Source organism: Mirounga leonina, unplaced genomic scaffold, assembly GCF_011800145.1.
Source record: "Mirounga leonina isolate KUSES-001 unplaced genomic scaffold, KU_Mleo_1.0 Mir_173, whole genome shotgun sequence".
Classification (NCBI taxonomy): Eukaryota; Metazoa; Chordata; class Mammalia; order Carnivora; family Phocidae; genus Mirounga; species Mirounga leonina.
The window spans coordinates 50,500,461-50,520,432 of NW_023270447.1; the positions used below are offsets into that span (position 1 = coordinate 50,500,461).

Consider the following 19,972-nt stretch of genomic DNA (forward strand, 5'->3'; position numbering starts at 1 on the left):
TACTTTTTTTTTTTTTGTCTTTAAATAATTTTACTTTGACTCTGTGTAACAGGAGTAACCTACTCTTTGCAACAGACTACAGATATATTCATTGTACAAAGAGCAATTTTTTCTACTTATGTAGACATAACTTTTCTCCTTGTGCCCAAATCAGGGCATTAACAGCATAAGCAAAATGAAATGGAAGATGATGGTTAATTAAAATTGTGTGTTATAATATTATCAGAGTTAAAACATTATTTACTTAAAATTATTTTTCAAAATAATTTTTAATAAGAATTCTATCACCAAATTCCAACTTTGAACTGACTGACTGACGTCTTATCACATTGCCGTGTTTCCAGTGTTTCAGTGTTTTCAGATACTATCAGTGAAATCTGAGTTCAGTATTTGCTATAGTTGTTTGATATGGTGAGGAACGTAGATGAATATTCAGAAACGTTAGACTGAAGGAACTCAAATGCTCCTGTGAGGTTTTATAAGCCCTTCATTCTTAGCAGCCCCAAACCAGTGGTGTCCAGGAAACCTTGTCAGGTGCTCAGAACAAGGCTTACTTTACTGCGCTCTAGTGATGGGTGCTCAGATTGTCTCTTTACACTCTTGGAATGTCTTTATGTGTGTATTTGTTATTTATTTTTATTTACAGTTCTTTTTTCTTTTTAAAGCCTTTCTTTAGGAAAGGAATCAAAACAATATATCCTTACATTCTTCATCTTTTTTTTTTTTTAAAGGAGTTGAGTACTGGGTAGTGATATTTTATTAACATGAGAGATGCCAATAAAACTCAACCCTCTTGGTGCTCTTTTTAAAATGCCAGAAAGTGGGATGCCTGGCTGGCTCAGTCAGTAGAGGATGCAACTCTTGATCTTGGGGTTGTAATTTCGAACCCCACATTGGGTGTGGAGATTCCTTTAAAATCTTACAAAAAATGGTTAAAATGGTAATAAGTGATTACAGAGTATTCAGCTCATAAGAACACTAACATGAGCTTTGCATTCCCATATTGATGGAAGTGTATTTCATATAGGCTTTCATTGAGAATATGTATTGAGAATTCCCGATTACATGTTTGTAAGATGTGGTCCATCTCTGCCTAGGTCCTTAATGATTCATTTGTCTGACAAACCAGAGTAGAAATGCATTGATGAACTATTGGATCGGGATTTCCAAACTGCAACGTCTTTAAATAAGTGTGTTTTTTGTTTTTCTCTTTTTATAAGTGATTTTTATTCTGAATCAGTTCATGTTTGTATGACTACAGAGCAAAACTACAGGATAGTTTTTAACTATTCTTGTTATAAACTCTGAACACTGTTAATAGGAATATATAATTTCAAAATTGCATTTGAACCAGGACACTGTAGTTGATCCTATTTCACTGGTTTTAAGAGAACTTCTCAGTGACCGTAATTGAGTTATTCTCTCATCTACACCATGTTCTGCAGTGCTGTCTGTGATTTAATTCATTATTGAGGCATAATTAAGTTCACTCAATCATTCACTTATTATTAGCACTTAGATATTTCCTAAAGATTTTCTATCTCAATATCATATTCTAGTCTTGCCCATAGCCTGAAAGGATTTAGAACTCTGTTTAAATGTATTTAACAAACTATTAGAATGTGTTTAACGAACTCTTTTTAAAGTGAAATTTCCAATATTGCTAATCAGCAAACCAGACCAATTGTTAGAAAATGGTAGTATCTTTTTTCAGATTTAGAAATGTCCCTATTTGAAATGCCTAGACTTTCTGGAATAGCACATGTTTAAATTAAGGGCACTTGGATTTTCATCTCTTGATGTTAACACATGTAATGTTCTCTTTCATAAAATATGGAGCTGTGAATGTATAAGCTGCTGAATGTTGGAGTCGGAGTCCTATGAATTCAGATAATAGTAATATTCCCTAAGTCAGACCAAAAGGGACCTCAGGTCCCATTTTCAGGTGTGCTAGAGCTCCACACTTCCTGGCTATATGTTGCCTGTTCTTGAGATGGTTGTCTCCTGATGCGTGTTGATTTCTTAAGTACTTTGAAAACCGGTGGTTAGATAATAAATTCTTATGCTTGTATGTTTTACCTATATGGGATGTTCATTTAAACCAGATAAACAATTGTTTGTCCTTCACTTCTTCCTCATTCTCAGACTCATTAAAACAGCAAGTGTTATTTGTGGTAGACTTACTGGTTTGCATTTGTCTCCTGGTTTTCAGGCAGTTCAGAACTTGGTGAGAGAGAGTCCATGTGTTTACCAAATTATGTGGCATATTTTAGTTGTAAGATTATGAGACTCAAAATTACTGATAGTTCACTCTTGGTGGATTGATGGACAAATAGACCTGGAGACCCAGGTCCTCTCTCTACAGAACAGCTGTTTACAAAGAGAGGAAAGGACAGGACAGGAGAGGACACCCGGAGATGCTTGTCCTCCCTGATTCTTTGGGTGCGTTCCAGCTGTGAGCTGGTTGAGCCACCGCCCCCCCCTCCCCCCCCGCCCCGGGTGCAGGGGAAGTTTAGTCTGCAAATTTCAGCCTTTGACCAGTGAGTGCTAGCTGTGTGGTTTTGGTGAAGCAGACTGGAATCAAGCAATTCATTTCAAATATGTTCCAAAAAAATTTTTTTTAATCCGTAGATCCACTAAACTTGTAATAATCGAGAGATTGCTGCTTCTGGCTGAACGCTATGTGATCACTATAGAGGTAAGCCTCTCTTTTTAAAGTCACTTTATCATCGTATCATTAGACTGGTTGTGTTCAGTGTGTATTTCTGAGATGTTTCAGTGATGCTGTGCATCTGACTTGTTTGACTTATATCTTTTTCAAGGATTTTTACTCTGTTCCACGAACTATTCTACCTCATGGTGCCTCATTTCATGGACATCTTTTAACTCTTAATGTTACGTATGAGTCTACCAAAGATACCTTCACTGTAGAGGTAGGTTTACGTTGAGCCCTGGAGCCGTTCTCGTATTGTCTTATTACTTTTAGTTTTGCGAGAGCACTGTGGGTTGGGATAGCTGTGTGAGCGACTATTCTCCAAGCTGTTTGGTCAACAAATCCAGACTAAACACCTGCAGTGAAAGGGAAGTAATGGGGTAGAAGCAGGCCCATAAGTGAGCACATGATAGAACATCAGGTGGTGATGAGTGTTCTAAAGAATGAGTAAGAATAAAGCTGGATGATTTGGTAGAGTGATGCATGTATGTGAAATGTCATAAAAAGATGGGCAGGGAAGTGGTGGTGACATTTGAGCAAAGATGGAATGAAGTGACAGCAAGCCGTTTCTGGGGAAGAACATTCCAAGCGAAGGGAGCGGCAGGGACAGAGGCCCTGCCGTGGGGCTTGCGTGGCTTGTTCGGTGACAGGCAGGGTAGCTGGTGGTGGAGCACAGAGAGAACGGGAGAGCGTGGCAACCCCGCGCAGAAGGACTTGAGATTTGATGCCCGCGAGATGGCAAGGATGGGGGCAGGAAAGTGGACATTGAATTACTACAGAAGGGGAGCCTCCCAGGCGGGGAGTCTTGTCTGTGGGGTCTCTGCTGTTGTTCCCGGCTTCTGGAACAGCGCCTGGTACCTGGTCCCTCCTCACAGTGATGTTTGCTTTTATCGTGCAGGCCCACAGTAATGAGACCATAGGGAGCGTGCGGTGGAAGATAGCCAAGCAGTTGTGCTCGCCTGTGGACAACATACAGATTTTTACCAACGATAGTCTGGTAGGTCTGCTCCAACCGTTGGCGGCCCTTCAGCCTGACGTCCACACCTCCGTCCTCCTTTCCCTCTCGGTAATTAAGAAACCGCTTTTTGCAGCTGACGGTGAATAAAGATCAAAAGCTCCTCCACCAGCTGGGCTTTTCTGATGAACAGATCCTCACAGTGAAGACTTCGGGCAGTGGGACCCCATCCGGGAGCTCCGCCGACTCCTCAACCAGCTCCAGCAGCAGCGGCAGTGGGGTCTTCAGCTCCTCGTACGCCATGGAGCAGGTACGGGGTGACGGTCCGCTGACAAGTCAGAACTTAATCTTCGTGCTTGTGCCTTCGGCCCATATAGGCTTGGCTGACTGGGTCCTTTTCTGTCCGACCCGTCCTGACTGATGAGGTTCCTCATGAGGGAACAAGTGGAGACAGCCAGGGGACTCCTTTGTGTAGAGATTGAGGGTGAAGAAGACCCAGCGGGGCCGACGACAGAGGAGCCAGAGAGGAAGGGGAGAGCCAAGCGAGGCCAAGCAGATCCTTGACTCTGCCTTTAAAATGCATCTAGAATCTAGCTACTCTTGTCTGCCTCCGTGGCTTCCGCATGGGTCCAGGCAGCTGTCCTGCCTCACCTGAAGTGTTTCGGCAGCGCCTGTGGGCTCTCTCGGCTCTGCCCTTACACCCCTCAGCCTCTTCGCTGTGCGGCGCCCAGCAGCCAGGGCTCTTCTTAAACCGCAGTCACATGGTGTGCAGACCCTTCTGTGGCTTCATCTAATTAGAGGAGGAGCCCGAGTCTACCCTACAGGGCTGATCTCCTGAACCCTCATGGCACTTCTCTGAGATCACCTCCCGCAACCTCCCTCGGTCCCACCGCCCCTGCTGTACCGGCCTCCATGTTGGTCCTCAGACTTAGTACAGTCTGTGCTCTTGCACTTCCCTGTGTCTGGAACGTTCTTCCCCAGTATCCTGGTGGTCCTCTCTCACGTTCTTCAGCTCTCGCTCAAGTATTGCCTTCTTAGTGAGCCTTCTTTGGCAATCTTATTTAAATTTTTAACCCCATCCCTGCCCTTCGTATTTCCTTTCTTGACTTACTTTAACATATTATATGTTTTATCTTATTTAATGTATCTCTGTCCCTGATGAGATATAAACTCCATGAGAGCAGGCTTCTGCCTGTTTTGCTCATTGTTGTATCCCCAGCACCTAAAAGAGTGCCTAGAACATAATAGGTAATCAGTATTTGTCCAGTCATTTCATGAATCCACCCATTTATTTGGTACCCTCTGTGTCAGGACAGAGCTTGGTTACCAGAGTACAGAACTGATTCTGCTGGTTCTGCTTCTTTGCTTTTACAGTCTAGAGAGGAAGACCACACCAGACCTCATGTAAAGGTATTCAAATAGCACATGAGGTTTTTTTCATAGTTATATATATTGCTTTAATTCCAAATAGAAGATGTTTGTGTACTGTGTTTTTTTCCTAACTTACCATAAACTTACTATAGATCTCAAGAACTCCTCGGGGCTAGTATTAGTGTAATGGGTTTTTTCTTTTTTTTTAAGTGACTACACTTATATAATAGTAAGAATTTAAGGAAGGGGGCGCCTAGGTGGCTCAGTTGTTGAGCGTCTGCCTTTGGCTCAGGTCATGATCCCAGGGTCCTGGGATCGAGCCCAGCATCGGGCTCCCTGCTCGGCGGGAAGCCTGCTTGCTTCTCCCTCTCCCACTCCCCCTGCTTGTGTTCCTGCTCTCACTGTGTCTCTATCAAATGAATAAGTAAAATATTTAAAAAAAAAAAAGAATTTAAGGAAGATCCCACTCAGAGTAGTATTATAACAGTTAATCAACAGCAGAAACAATGTACAAGCATGCCTTCACTCATTGCATTTTGCAGATGGTGTGTTTTTTACAAATTGAAGGTTGGTGCCCAACTCTGTACCAAGCAAGGCTGCTGGTGCCATTTTTCCAACAGCATTTGCTGACTTTGTGTCTCTGTGTCACACTTTGGTACTTCTCACAGTATTTTAAACTTTTTCATTATTATATTTGTCATGATGATCTATGGTCAGTGATCAGTGATGTTACTATTGTAATTATTTTGGGGCATCACAAACCATGCCCATATAGGACAGCAAACTTAATAAATGTTGTGTGTGTTCTGACTGCTCCACAACCAGCTGTTCCCACATCTCTCTCCCTCTCCTTGGGTCCCTTATTCCCTGAGACACAACAATACTGAAATTAGTTAGTAAACCTGTAATGGCCCCTGGGCGTTCAGGTGAGAGGAAGAGCTGTACATCTCACTTTAAATCAAAAACTAGGAATGATTAAGCTTCATCAGGAAGGCATGTCAAAAGCTGAGTTAGGCTGAAAGGGAAGCCTCTTGCACCAAACATTTAGCCAAGTTGTGAAAGCAAAGGAAGAGTTCTCGGAGGAAATTGAAAGTGCTACTCCAGTGAACACATGAATGATAAGAAAGTCAGCCAGCCTTACTGCTGAGATGGAGAAAGTGTGAGTGGTCTGGATAGAAGAGCAAACCAGCCACCATATCCTCTTCAGCCAAAGCCTGACCCAGAGCAAGGTCCTCGCTCTCCTCTACTCTGTGAAGGCTGAGAGAGGTGAGGAGGCTGCAGAAGGAAAGTTGGAAGCAGCAGAGGTGGGTTCGTGAGGTTTAGGGAAAGAAGCCGCCTCCATAACGTGGAAGTACCAAGGTGAAGCAGTCACCTGGGTGTAGATGCTGCAGCAGGTGATCCGGAAGCTCTGGCTCAGATCACTCATGACGGTGACTACACTAAACAACAGATTTTCAGTGTAGACGGAACAGCCTTCTATTGAAGAAGATGCCATCTAGGACTTCCATAGCTAGAGAGGAGAAGTCCGTGCCTGGCTTCAAAGCCTCAAAGGACAGACTGACTCTCTTGTGAGGGGCTAATGCAGCTCGTGACTTTAAGTTGAAGCCAGTGCTCATTTACTATTCATAAAACCCCAGGACTCTCAAGAATTACGCTAAATTTATACTTTCTGTGCTCTGTAAACGGAACAAGAAAGCCTGGATGATAACACATCTGTTTACAACATAATTTACTGAATATTTTAAGACCCCTGTTGAGACCTACTCAGAAAAAAAGATTCCTTTCAAAATGTTACTGCTCGTTGACAATACATCTGGTCACCCAAGAGCTCTGATGGAGATGAACGAGATAAATGTTTTCATGACTGCTAACACAGCATCCATTCTGCAGCCTGTTGATCAAGGAGTCATTTTGACTTTCAAGACGTATTATTTAAGAAATACATTTCCTAAGGCTGTAAGCGCCATAGATAGTGATTCTTCTGGTGGCTCTGGGCAAAGTAAATTGAAAACCTTTTGGAAAGGATTCGCCATTCTAGAAGAACATTCATGATTCATGACAAGAGGTCAGGATAGTAACATTAACAGGAGTTTGGAAGAGGCTGGTTCTAACTCTCATGGGCGACTTAGAAGGGGTTCCAGACTTCAGGGGAGGAAGTGACTGCAGATGGGGTGGAAGGAGCAAAAGATCTAGAAGTGGAGCCTGCAGGGGGTACTGTGTGGCCGCCATCTCAGGGTAAAACTTGAGCGGGTGCGGAGTTGCTTCTACGGATGAACAAAGAAAGTGGTTTCTTGAGATGGAATCTACTCCTGGTGAAGATGCCATGAAGGTGGTGGAAAGACAACAAAGGATTTGCAATATCACAGAAACTTAGTGATAAAGCAGCAGCAGGGCCTGAGAGGAACGACTCCAATTTTGAAAGAAGTTCTTCTGTGGGTAAAATGCTATCAAACAGCATCTCGTGCTACAGAGAAATCATTCGTGAAAAGAAGACTCAGTCGATGCAGCCAACTTCAGTGTGGTCTTATTTTAAGGAATTGCCGCAGCCACCCTCATCCGTCGGCAGCCATCGCCATCGAGGCAGGCTCCTCCCCCAGCAGAAGGATCGAGACTTCCTGAAAGCTCAGATGTTGGTTAGCATTCTTTAGCAATAAAGTCCTTTTTAATTAAGACATATACGTTGTTTTTTAGACACAATGCTGCTGTACACTTAATAGACTGTAGTATAAACTTATATGCACTGAGAAACCAAAGAATTCCTTTGACTCTCGCAGTATTTGCTCTCTCACCGTGGTCTGGACGTGAACCTACAATATCCGCAGTATGCCTGCACATAGCATCTTCAGGCTTAACATTTTCAAGTCGTCTCCTGTTTATCCTAAATTTATTAAAAATGTTCCCTTGTATAGTGACACTCTACAGTGACTCTAGTTTCTTATCTTTATAACCAGAAAATAGTACTTTAACCACACCTAAGTCTCTTCTACCTGTTGTGTGTGTGTGTGTATATATATATATATATATATATATACCTATGTACTACTTTCATTTTGCTTTTAAATCACTCATTGCCTTGTTTGCTCCTGACGAGCTATGATCAGCTTTCAACGGTGTCTACTCTCCATTCTATTAATTATACCTGCCCACCATTTTACTTCTCTTCCATTTCCTGCCTTTTGGCCCCTTAACCCTTCAGCAGCAGGTGGATAGGGGAGAGCCCAGGTAATAGGCACTAGAAGGATGTGGTCCTGCCAGTGTCTGGTCCCAGGTGTTGCTCTGTACTGCAGGGGAGCACACAGCTCCCCTCAAGCTTTGTGGCGGCCACTCCTGCAGAAGTAGTAATTTTATTGTTGGCATGTTTGATGAGAAAAAGAGAAAATGTTTTTGTCAGTTTGTATTTATATTTTGCTTTTTTCCCTCAGGAGAAATCCCTCCCTGGTGTTGTGATGGCACTTGTATGTAATGTGTTTGACATGCTTTACCAGCTTGCCAATCTGGAGGAGCCAAGGTAAATATAAATGTTTACGAGCCCTGAAGGGGAGGAAGTTACTAAGGTTAGGGAACCAAGTCCATTTTGACTTGACTTTACATTTGTCAGGAACAAATGACTTTGGTATTGAAACCGGCTTATGTGAAAAAATTTGTGTTTGCAAAATTTCAGGATAACTCTACGAGTACGAAAGCTGCTGCTCTTGATACCCACTGACCCAGCCATTCAGGAAGCCCTGGACCAGCTTGATTCCTTGGGAAGAAAGGTACGAGTGTCTTGGACTTAAAGTGGCATGGAAATTTTAATGCCATGATTCAGTAGCGATACAACCTGAAATCACTTTCAGGCCTTATGCTATCCTATAACAGTTCTTCTTTAAAAAAATACCTTTGCTGTAAATGGAAATCAGAACTTCATGTTGACTTTTAAAAGACCTAGAATCAATAATGACATCAAATTTTAGAACCAGAAGAGCCTTTAATATGTACTTCCACGTTCTTCTTGTCTGGATTAAGATATTGAAGCCCAAAGAGATGAAGTGTCTCGTCCAGGATCAGATTCTGGACGAATGCTGATTCAGTGGAGACATTTTTCTTCTGTCATGACACCTCTCTGAATGTGATTGTTGCCTGTGTTTGAGTTGCTTGCATAATTATCATTTAATTTTTTTCCACTGTTGATATTTAAAGTTCATCTTAATTTCTGTAATGTTTTTCCTCAAGAATTTTATCATATGTATTAAAATTATATTCTCTCTATAATATTGTTTAATTATGTTCTCAGAACAAAGTCATGTAGAACAGAGTTGTTAGAACTGCAGTACGAATTTATGTTTCAGGGTTGAAGTTTACACCAGCTCATAGTCTTGTCATACACAGCTTAGGTATTTGCAGGGAGAACAAAACTAATGTAATTGCAAAATGTATCACTAGCACTAGCTCAAAACATGTTCAAAGCTTCCACTTCCACAAGTTCATAATTTAATTATCAGTATTTAGTAGTACAGATTTTTAAAACACGGAAACAAAGACGACCTTGCTAGTGTTACCTAGAAGACACTCTCAGACACGTTCCTGTAGGGTCAGGATGCTGTTGAGCACTTAAAGTTTGTGTGATGGAATTTGATGTTTTGTTAATAATTACCAAGTGATGTGTCCTTGAGGTTAATTTGTAGGAAATTCCTTTGGTGCGATTATATTAAAGAGGAAAAGAACATTAGAGTGCACACTGAGGTGTGTTTCTCCTTAACTTGTGCTTTTAACACATACATCCTTTGTTTTCATTCTTTAAAACCTTAGAAGACGTTACTGTCTGAAACGAGTTCTCAGTCCTCAAAGTCTCCATCCCTGTCCTCCAAGCAGCAACATCAGCCAAGCGCCAGCTCAATTTTGGAAAGTCTGTTTCGATCCTTTGCTCCAGGAATGTCCACCTTCAGAGTGCTCTATAACTTAGAAGTAAGAAGCCTCATTTCTTTTCATTTCACCAGGACAGATTCATTTTTGTTTGCACATTCATGCTTTTAGATGTCGGAGATAAGTATTTTTATTGGATGATCTGTGAAAAAATAAGTTTTCAAAAAAAAGTAAAAAACAGAATATAAACTGAACCATTTTGTTGTTTTTTGGCCTTAGAAAAGGCTCAGTTTTTTTCACTTTATACCTATGCACACTGTTATACTCGCAAAACAACTTGTAAATAAATAATGAGGAATCCTTATGTAATAAAATATGCCATTATCTTCCTCTGGAAGTTTAGCGAGTCTGTCCAATACAGTAGTAATCTTCAGCCTTCTTGTTATTAGATACATCCTAACTTTTTTAAAAACAATTGTAATTTGTTGTCATAATGAAGCTATGAAGAGTTTGTCAGAAAATACATCATCATTTCAAGGTTTTAAAAAAAAAGCAACTGGAAGAATTTAAGCAAAAGAATATTTTTATTACCCTCTTTCCAAAAAGTAGCTTTAAACTAGTAGATTTAGTTCAGTAAACATTCACTGTTTAATGTCTGCAAGTCATTGTGGTAGTTAAAGGATGAGAGTTGAAAAGACAAGATATCTGCTCCAAAATCTTGAGTAAGACATAAGAGAGGCTGCATATTCTGAGTCTTAAGAGCAGAGCAGTAACGGGGCAATAGGAGAGGGAAACGCTCTGCTCTTGGAGGGTGAGAGGTTAGACCTTCTTGCCATTTTAGGTCTGGAGAAAATAAAGCCCTGAATGATTTTGCTTTGCCCAAGTTTTATTTCCTCTGGCAGTCTAATTTAGAGTATGTAAATATATTCATTCATTTTTCTGCATCACTTGTTGCTCGTGTGTTCAAGCTGTGCTCTTTCATATTAGCCTTAATCATTCTTGTGAAGAAATGTGTTGGGTTCAAAAGGAGAAAATATTTAGCAAATGTTTTTAAAAGAAAGCATGTCTTTATTTAATGTGGGCATTTAAAAATATATGTATATGATACTCTAAGACAGAAAATTGCCCAGAAATTTTTGGCCAGTTTAAGCTTATAAATTTTGCAATACCTGCAAGATTTGTCATTTGCTTTTGAATGATTGTCTTAAAAAAAGTTAAGGTATAAACCTCAACACCCACATTTGAGAGCACCTAGAAAAGCAGAATGGTCCAACAGTGAGTCTGGCTTATCATCTGCTACCTAGATTGCATTATCTTAGAGCCAAAGGACAGTAGTAGTAAAATACCTCCAGCACAATTTCAGTACTTTTGATTAACTGGGAATTCCTTTGAGAGGTAGTTTGTTTTTGTTTTTTGTTTTTTTGCTTTAGACAGCACAAAATATATGGAAAACTGAACACTTTCAAAAGCACTCATTTTGGGGCGCCTGGGTGGCTCAGTCAGTTAAGCGTCCGACTCTTGGTTTCGGCCCAGGTCATGATCTCAGGGTTGTGAGATGGAGCCCTGCATTGGGCTCTGTGCTCAGTGTGGAATCTGCTTGAGAGTCTCTCTCCCTCTGTCCCTCCTGCTCCTGATCTCTTTCTCTCAAGTAAATAAATCTTAAAAAAAAAAAAGTACTTATTTTAACTGACCCCTGGAAGGGTAATTTCTCTGCATTTTAGTCTTCAACTTACGTTTGTCTACTAGGAAGCTTCAAAGTAGCTATTCCAAATACCTATTGCTTTGAAGAAATCTTCCACCTTCACTAAATTGCTATCCGTTGAGAATGGGGAGTACATACGTGGCTGTCAACTCACAGGAAGGGTTAGAAAAGCAGAGGGCTCCCTTCCTCCCAGCAGTGCCCATAACCTGAGGCTGATGAGCCTATTTCCCAAAGAGCACTTCAGGAAGGAAACATTTGTGGAAAAGAAATCCCACACTAAAAGTCTACACACATAAAATCCATGGATTCATAGAAACAGATTTTCTAGAATAAAAAAGGATCTTGAATATATCTATTTTTAAAACCTTGGAGAACCTGAGGCAGTGGGTTCCTTTATTTTATTTTTTTTTTATTTTTAAATCGTAACAACCAAATAAGCAGTTGGTTACTAAGTCTCATACTATAGGATGATTATTTCTTTGAAATAATTATCTGCCATACTAGAATTTTTAGTTACACTTTCCTTTAGGTACGTATATCAGTGCCATAAAAGGGGCATGGATTTAGGAGGGAGGCACATCTGGGTTTGAGGTCACTTAGCCTTTTGGGTCTCAGTCTTTACCTGTAAAGTAAAATACATAACAGCATGCATGGTGAAATTAAGAGAGAATGCATGTAAAGACTTCCTTTTATGCCTATTATGTAGGTGGTCAATAAATGGTAGGAGTTTCAGAATCATTATTAGCTCATCTAGCATTTTTTTTAAAGATTTTATTTATTTGAGAGAGAGAGAGCGTGTGCACGAGTGGGGGGAGGGACGGTGGGAGAGGGAGAAGCAGGCTCCCCGCTGAGCAGGGAGCCCGATACAGAGCTGCATCCCAGGACCCTGAGATCATGACCTGGGCCTAAGGCAGACACTTAACTGACTGAGCCACCCAGGTGCCCCCTCATCTTGGATTTTTAAGGAATGGGCTATTTTATAAAACTTCATCTTTTTCAAAAACATGTCTAGCATATCACATAATGTTATGTGCTCTTGTCTAAGCCTGAGACATCCACCTTTGCTGGTTTCATGAAAAGAAACACCAGCTTTCTTCAACAAAACAGATTTTCTTGCTAACTTATAGAACTTGGAAAACATGATTAGTTCAGTTGTGAAACGTCAGCCTCCTTCTTCTGGGGGCGGGGTCGGGAAACAGCATGCAGCACTTAATGAGACTCAGACTCGAGTTATCGGATTGTTTTACTTAGTGAAGGAGTCATTTCTGCTGGAAATGTTGGGCTATCTAACTGTGCCTATCTGTTTTCAAGGTTCTAAGCTCCAAACTCATGCCAACAGCTGATGATGACATGGCAAGAAACTGTGCAAAATCCTTCTGCGAGAACTTCCTCAAAGCAGGAGGGCTGAGGTTAGAGTTTCACTATAATGTCACAAGAATTGCAAAGAATGAATATAGTTATTGTGGGTAATTTCTCCTGCTTGGCCTTGGTTATTCCTATAAGGTATTCTGTGAAGTGTCACGAGAGTTATAAGAAGAAGAAATGGTGTTTCAGTCTTCGAAACGCTTAAATTCATTTTACGACTTTTGGTTATTTGGAGAACTGGCAGAAGCACATCTCCTTCCTTCCGGTAGTGGGAGAAATTCTTGAGGAGAGTAAAGGAGAGGAAGCAGATCTGTTTCTGCTGATTCCCACATTAGTTTGACACCAGGCAAATTTGATTCCCGGTAATGCCTGTTTTATGAGGCCTTATTAATGCGGGGGATGCAAAGATAACTTAGATCTCATTCCTGCCCTTTAGAGCCTCATGGTTTAACAAAGAATAACAAACAGTTATTAGAGGTATCAAAACAGGCTCATAAAATGCATTGGGTGGGAGGTAGGGAGAGGTGATGCAAGATAGTGCTTAAAAAGTGACGTTTTCATGGGGTAATAAGATTAGGAGGTGCTTTGCAGAAGATGACGTTTGCGCTAGGAATTGAGAAAAGAGCAGGAATCCCCTCCAGGACTCAGCCAGAGGGGGTGGGATGAGTAAAAGCACCATGCTGTGTGGCCTGTCTTGGGAGCCACAGTTGCCTGGGGAGGCTAGAGCAAAGGATGAAGGAGAGAAGTACGTCAGGAAGGGTCACCTTGAGGAATGTCAACCTTAGCTTCTAGACCATGGGAAAACAGGTGGTTTCAAAGCTGGGAATTGCCTGGCACAATCATTTTGGCCGCAGTGGAGACGACTAAATAGAAGCGGGAGAGACAGAGGCAGGGAGACCATGCAGTGGCCCCGAGAGGAGTGACAGCGGTAAATGTTGGGCAGCAGTAACCAACATTTATAAGGTAACATAGGCAAGTTTTTACGACTAGATATAGGGGAGGCAGTGTATCATCAATGGCCCTGTGACTCCTCGCCTGGGAGAGGGAGGGAATGGTGAGCATTCAGTCAGCGTCGGAAATAAGCTCGGAAGGGGATGGAGGACACCGGACATCAAGAGAGATGAACATGGTTGAGGTGCGTGAAGTGAGGAGCCGAGAGTGGCATCAGAGACGTGGGGGAAGCAGAGCAGGGGTGACGGTGACTGGAAGGGGAGAAGCTGAGGAAGATTGCTTTTCTGTTTTGCTTTTACCTTGGGGAAGCCTAGGTTGTCTTTGCAGGCTGACTAAAGAAAGATCAAAGGAAAAGGGATAATCCGTGGGGCCAAGTTCTCCTGCCCTAACAAGAAACAGGCCTGCATTTCCTCGGGCGAGGAAGGAGGGAAGGCTGGAGGACAGTTGCAAGAATTCCTGTGGGAGGCCTTGCGGGGAAGAGGCTGGGCTGAGACCTTGAAGCAATAAAGGGAGTGGGGCTAAAAGAAGCCCCAAGCGTGTGGAAGGCCTCCTGCATGGAGCTTGATTCGTTTTCAGAATCACAGAGGTGTTCTCAGTGAAAACTCATTTCCGATTATTCACTTCCAATCACAGAGCTCTGGAATAAAGGCATTTTACTGCTGGCTTAGTTGTGTCAGTTAATCTGCATGCCAGGCACTGTTCTGAGCACTGAGAACAGAGCAGTGAACAGATTAGACAGAACTCCACATCCTTGTGATGCTTACTGTCTGGAGGGGAGACAAGCAATAAAGAAGTGAAAGTAAAAGCATATGCCAGCAGCTGTTAAGAACTGTAGAGAAAAATGAGACAAGAGGGAATGGACAGGGCTGTGATTTTCAGTAGGGTGATCAGGAAAAGTTTCACTGATGGGGTGACATTTTACAAAGACCTGAAGGAGATGAGAAAGGGAGACTTGGGGATCCCTGGGGGAAGCCATCCAGAGGAGCAGCCAGTGTGTGCCCCTGCATGAGACTGACCTGGTGCCTTCGGAGACCAGCAGGCCTGTCAGGTTGGGGTAGCAGGAGGGAGACAGTAGGGGGACATGAGGTTACGGACATACCAGACGTCAGGTTATGGGTCTTACGGGTTACAGGTTACTGCCAAGACTCTGCCTTTTCTTCTCTGTAGGAGAAGCCGTTGGAGGGTTTTGTGCAGAGGAGGAGTGCCGTGATCTGACTTAATATTTTAAAAGGATCACTCTGATTGATCTTTTTTTTTCTTTTTTCTTTTTTTTTTAAGATTTTATTTATTTATTTTTGACAGAGAGAGACACAGCGAGAGAGGGAACACAAGCAGGCGGAGTGGGAGAGGGAGAAGCAGGCTTCCCGCCAAGCAGGGAGCCCGATGTGGGGCTCAATCCCAGGACCCGGGAATCATGACCTGAGCTAAGGCAGACGCCTAACGACTGAGCCACCTAGGCACCCCATGATTGATCTTTTGAGAATAGATTTTGGGGGTGGAGAGTCAAGAGTGGGAGCAGGAAGAACAGTTAGGAAGCTTTTGTAATAAGAGAAATTGTAGTGAATGTGAAAATAAGCTTTATTGAATATACCAATTCTAGATATGTTTTTTAACTGATAGTTCTTCTAGTGATAAAATAGTGGTGAATCAGTGAACTCACACCAGTCAGCGAGAATGAGGACAATCCAGACACTCTAGCATTTTGGCTAAGCAAGGAATCTAACTCTAAATGGACCAAGAGTTGCAGGAATCATAGGAAATCATTGTGTTAGAAATATGTATGGTCTGTGTGTATGTAAGGCTCTTATAGAAATTTTAAGTAATTGATAACATTTACATAAGCAATTAAATTAGTTACAGAAAATTTCCTATGAAAGAAATAGAAGTCTTTATTTAATGTCCTGCCTTTTTCTTTTCTTTTAAGTTTGGTTGTAAATGTCATGCAGAGGGATTCCATCCCATCAGAAGTAGACTATGAAACAAGGCAGGGAGTTTATTCCATCTGTCTACAACTTGCCAGGTATGTAAATATATCATCTTAGTCTCACAAGGCAGTACTTCACTTTATTTCTCTTCCCAAATGCTATCATTTTGAATAGTATGAAATAACCTCAGATAAGTCTAGCTTTTTGTTTCCTTTGAAGATTTTTACTTGTGGGACAAACAATGCCCACATTATTAGATGAAGACCTCACCAAAGACGGCATAGAAGCACTTTCTTCTCGCCCATTCCGAAACGTCAGCCGGCAGACAAGCAGGCAGATGTCCTTATGTGGTACTCCAGAAAAGTCGTCTTACCGACAGCTGTCCGTGTCTGACAGGTCTTCCATTAGGGTCGAGGAAATCATCCCTGCTGCACGAGTTGCAATACAAGTAGGTGACTTGTGCATTCAAGAAATTAGAAGTCCCTGCTGTTACAGGGAAGGGCTGTGCAGACCTACAAGTTGTTGACACAAACGTAGCCTTCACGGAACCTACGGTGAGCCAGAGAGGGACCACCAGTGCAGAAATCACTGTCCTTCAAGGTGGGAAGTCTCAGGGATTATAGGAGAGCTACAAGGGCAGAACATTCGTAGGCCTTCAGGGGAAGTGGACTAATTGCCTTCCCCCAGAGCTGTCGTGAACGATTTTACGTAGGAGGTGGCATTTGCACTAGGCCTTAAAGCTAGATGAGATGACAGAGAAGCATGGAGAGTTGTTCCCTCAAGAGCGCAGGTGTGAGCAAAGCTAGAGAGACAGAACAGAGCCTGAAGGGAAGGCCACGGGGTTGTTCACGCAGCCCAAAGTGTACTGTGTGGGAGAGGAGAAACGGTAAAAACCAAACGAGTGACGGGTATCCTGACTCCTGAGCATGGAGATCAGGCTCTGGGTTACAGGTAGAGGACATACGGAAAGTCTCTGAACGGTACGGGAGCATAATAAAGGCTGTCCTTCTGGGTGATCGTGGAGGAGAAAGGGTCTCACAAAACTGAGACCAGTCAGGGGATGGAAGTCAGCAGCGGGAATGTGTTCCAAGTGCTGCCTTTTCTCATAACGTTCTTCCTGCCCTTGTTTAGACAATGGAAGTGAGTGACTTCACGTCTACGGTGGCTTGTTTCATGAGGTTGTCATGGGCTGCCGCTGCAGGACGACTTGACCTCGTTGGGAGCAGCCAGCCAATTAAAGAAAGTAATTCTCTGTTTCCTGCTGGAATCCGGAGCCGACTCAGCAGTTCAGGTACTGATTTAAAAGAATAAAGTCATTAAATCACCGGGCAAGAAATAAGCTGTGAGAGTTATCTATGCATAGGCTGTTTGGAGTCGCAAAAAGGAGGAAGCCTTTTCTCTTGCTTTTGAGCATGAGTAGAAACCCGTCAAGCTGTGCACTTGAGACCTGTTATGTTACTGTACGTAGGTCAGACCTTCAGAAAAAAAGCATTGATAAGCGCAGAGGAAGTGGGGAAACCAGATCAGCAGAGTTTTTAGCTTGCCAAGTGTTGTAAAAGTGCCATGAGGCCAAAAATTGTGGCCGTAATAAAAATTCATCTGGAATTCCTACCTGGAAAAGTCATTTTCTTGGTTTGGCCAGTTATTTTCTATAAGGTTTTTATAAATTGGTTTCCCTCTTCAATTTACGTGTGTATTTTTACCTCAGTAGAAAAAATTTTTAAAATGTATGACATTCGTACAGCGAAGTGTGGAAGTGTTACGTGTACAGGCTTTTGGGGATTTTTACGTACAGATGACCCCTCTAGGTCAGGATGAGGAATATTTCTAATATCCCAGGAAGACTCTCTCAGGCCCAGCAAACTGCACTGTTCTCACTTCTGTCACCTCAACTGAATTTCGCCTCCTGAGTACATTTCGAGTGCCTCCAAATGTGTTTTAAAGCAGTTGGGGTCAAATAAAGTGATTGTCTCTCGTTTCTTAGACCAGAATGTCTCCTTGCACTGTTTAATTTCACTTGAGGATTCTGGAGCACATTAAAAGGATGTTATGATACCGTGAGGGTCCTGTGGGGTCCGCAGTAACCTTCTGCTTGCCTGTTCCCAGGAAGCAATTGCAGCTCTGGGAGTGAAGGGGACCCGGCAGCCCTGCATGCGGGCATCTGCGTGCGACAACAGTCTGTGTCCACCAAAGACTCGCTGATTGCCGGGGAGGCCCTGTCTCTGCTTGTTACATGCCTGCAGCTGCGGAGCCAGCAACTGGGTAGGCAGGAGGCTTGTTTGCCCTTCATCTCTTTTAGGGAAATGCCAGGTTTCTGTTGGGAATTATGTACGTTCCCTCGTAGAGAAGGTCGTGCTAATAGAAATGAAAAGGGGGAAAGCGGGCAGGTGGGCTCCGTAAGAATAGTGCTTAGAATGGCTAAATTCTGAACAAGTATTTATTGAGCACCTTCTGTATACAAGGTTCCCCAGTTAGGTATTAAACAGGAAGGATGTCTGTTCTCTAGGAGCTTACTCTCTAGTTGGGGAATGAAGACAACCCAAATTTACAGGTCATAAACTGCAGAATTAGAATTCTGTATCAATCCCTAAACTGATGATGACTCTAGCATTCAAAGTTACGAAACTTCAGACTTGTCCTCATTTGTGGGCTTTGGCAAACTGGGGCTGTTATTAATCACACGTTAACATTAGAACCCCCCCAGGGCCCAGCCCTTGGTCACTGTCTCTTCTCTGTCTACACCCCTTCTCCCCGTGATTTCATCCACCATCACAGCCCCAGATTCCTCCTAGTGTCTGAATGTGAAACTACAGCCTAGACCACTGCCCTGACCCCTCCACTTGGCTCTCAGGTAGTCTTCCCAGGCTTGACGGGTCCACAGCCGAGCTCCTTAGCTGGACTGAATCACGCAGTTTTCTCAGCTTAAGTAATAGCGGTTTCATTCTTTCAGTTGCTCTGGCCAAAATCCTTGAGTCCTCCTTGATTCCTTTCTCACACCCCCTTCTGTCAGCACATTCTCCTTCCAACCATGTCAGATTCTGCCCTCTAGTACCACCACTGTTACCCGCCTCTGCTCTGGCATTATCCCTCGCTTGGACTATAGCAGGAGCGCCCTGACGGATCTCCCTGCTTCTATCCTTGCAATTTATTCTCCACACAGTAACCAGAGTGGACCTTCTGAAATGTCAGTCAGGTTATAGCACTCCTCTGTTTAAAACCCGGCAGCAGCTTCTCAGTTGCCACTGAGTAAAAGCCAAATCTTTACTAAGGCCATACAGAGTCCACCCCTTTGACGCCTCTGTGTCTTCACCTTCTCCTGCTCTCCCCCTCCCTCGCTATGCTTTGGCCTCCCTGGCTGTTCCCCAACACTCCAGGCACATTCCTGCCTCAGGGCCCTTGCACTGGCTGTTCCCTCTTCCTGGTATGTTCTTCCCCATCTTTCCCACATGGCCCTCTCTGCCTCATTTCATACAGGTGTGCTTAATCTCATCTCTTAGACATTCTCTGACCACAACCCTCCCATCTTCCCAGCACTACCTAAACCCCTTACCTTGTTTCTTCTCTATCACTTACTATCTTATAGCATAGTATATAGTTTATTTACTTACCATATTTATTGTCATCATCCCTCCCCACCTAGATTGTAAGCTCCATAAAGACAGAGACTTTTGTCCATTTTGTTCCCTACTGAATCTCTCACACCCAGATACTGCATGTGTAGTAGGCCCTCAATAAATATTTATGCAGGAATGAAGTCTTAACAGTTCCACTTCTAAAAATTGTACCAATGCATCGAAGCCCTGTTCTTCCCTGTTATCACTGATTCAGACCACCTGTTACATAAGATTGATGACCCTTACGTGTTATCACTGATTCAGACCACCTGTTACATAAGATTGATGACCGTTACGTGTTTCGTATAATATCCAAACTCATAAGATAAAGTAAATCTAGAAAAAGTTGGACATTTGTAGAACAGTAATGTAGTGTCCAAGATTATTTGCTTTGAGCAAGAATGCTTTTGAAGACATATGTAAGAAGTACGAGTCATTACAAAATGCTCTTGAACAGATGCCATACTCATAGTTTAATTTTCCTATAATTGTTTAATTTTAGAGATATTTTCAAGTCAACTTCCCTTCAAGCTT

The 19,972-nt window shown here is 42.6% G+C and overlaps 1 protein-coding gene across 3 annotated transcripts in view; it reads left to right on the top strand.

Annotated features, from left to right (window-relative positions):
- Positions 1 to 19,972, top strand: part of USP24 (ubiquitin specific peptidase 24) — a 134,099-nt gene that overhangs the window by 65,080 nt on the left and 49,047 nt on the right. For all 3 annotated transcript variants that reach the window (XM_035018465.1, XM_035018467.1, XM_035018466.1), the window contains 12 exons: positions 2,632 to 2,698; positions 2,823 to 2,933; positions 3,612 to 3,710; positions 3,805 to 3,978; positions 8,462 to 8,547; positions 8,701 to 8,794; positions 9,828 to 9,983; positions 12,895 to 12,992; positions 15,824 to 15,919; positions 16,044 to 16,272; positions 16,956 to 17,115; positions 17,931 to 18,086. In XM_035018465.1, the coding sequence (XP_034874356.1) occupies positions 2,632 to 2,698; positions 2,823 to 2,933; positions 3,612 to 3,710; positions 3,805 to 3,978; positions 8,462 to 8,547; positions 8,701 to 8,794; positions 9,828 to 9,983; positions 12,895 to 12,992; positions 15,824 to 15,919; positions 16,044 to 16,272; positions 16,956 to 17,115; positions 17,931 to 18,086 (1,526 nt within the window). The remainder of the gene's footprint in view (positions 1 to 2,631; positions 2,699 to 2,822; positions 2,934 to 3,611; positions 3,711 to 3,804; positions 3,979 to 8,461; positions 8,548 to 8,700; positions 8,795 to 9,827; positions 9,984 to 12,894; positions 12,993 to 15,823; positions 15,920 to 16,043; positions 16,273 to 16,955; positions 17,116 to 17,930; positions 18,087 to 19,972) is intronic.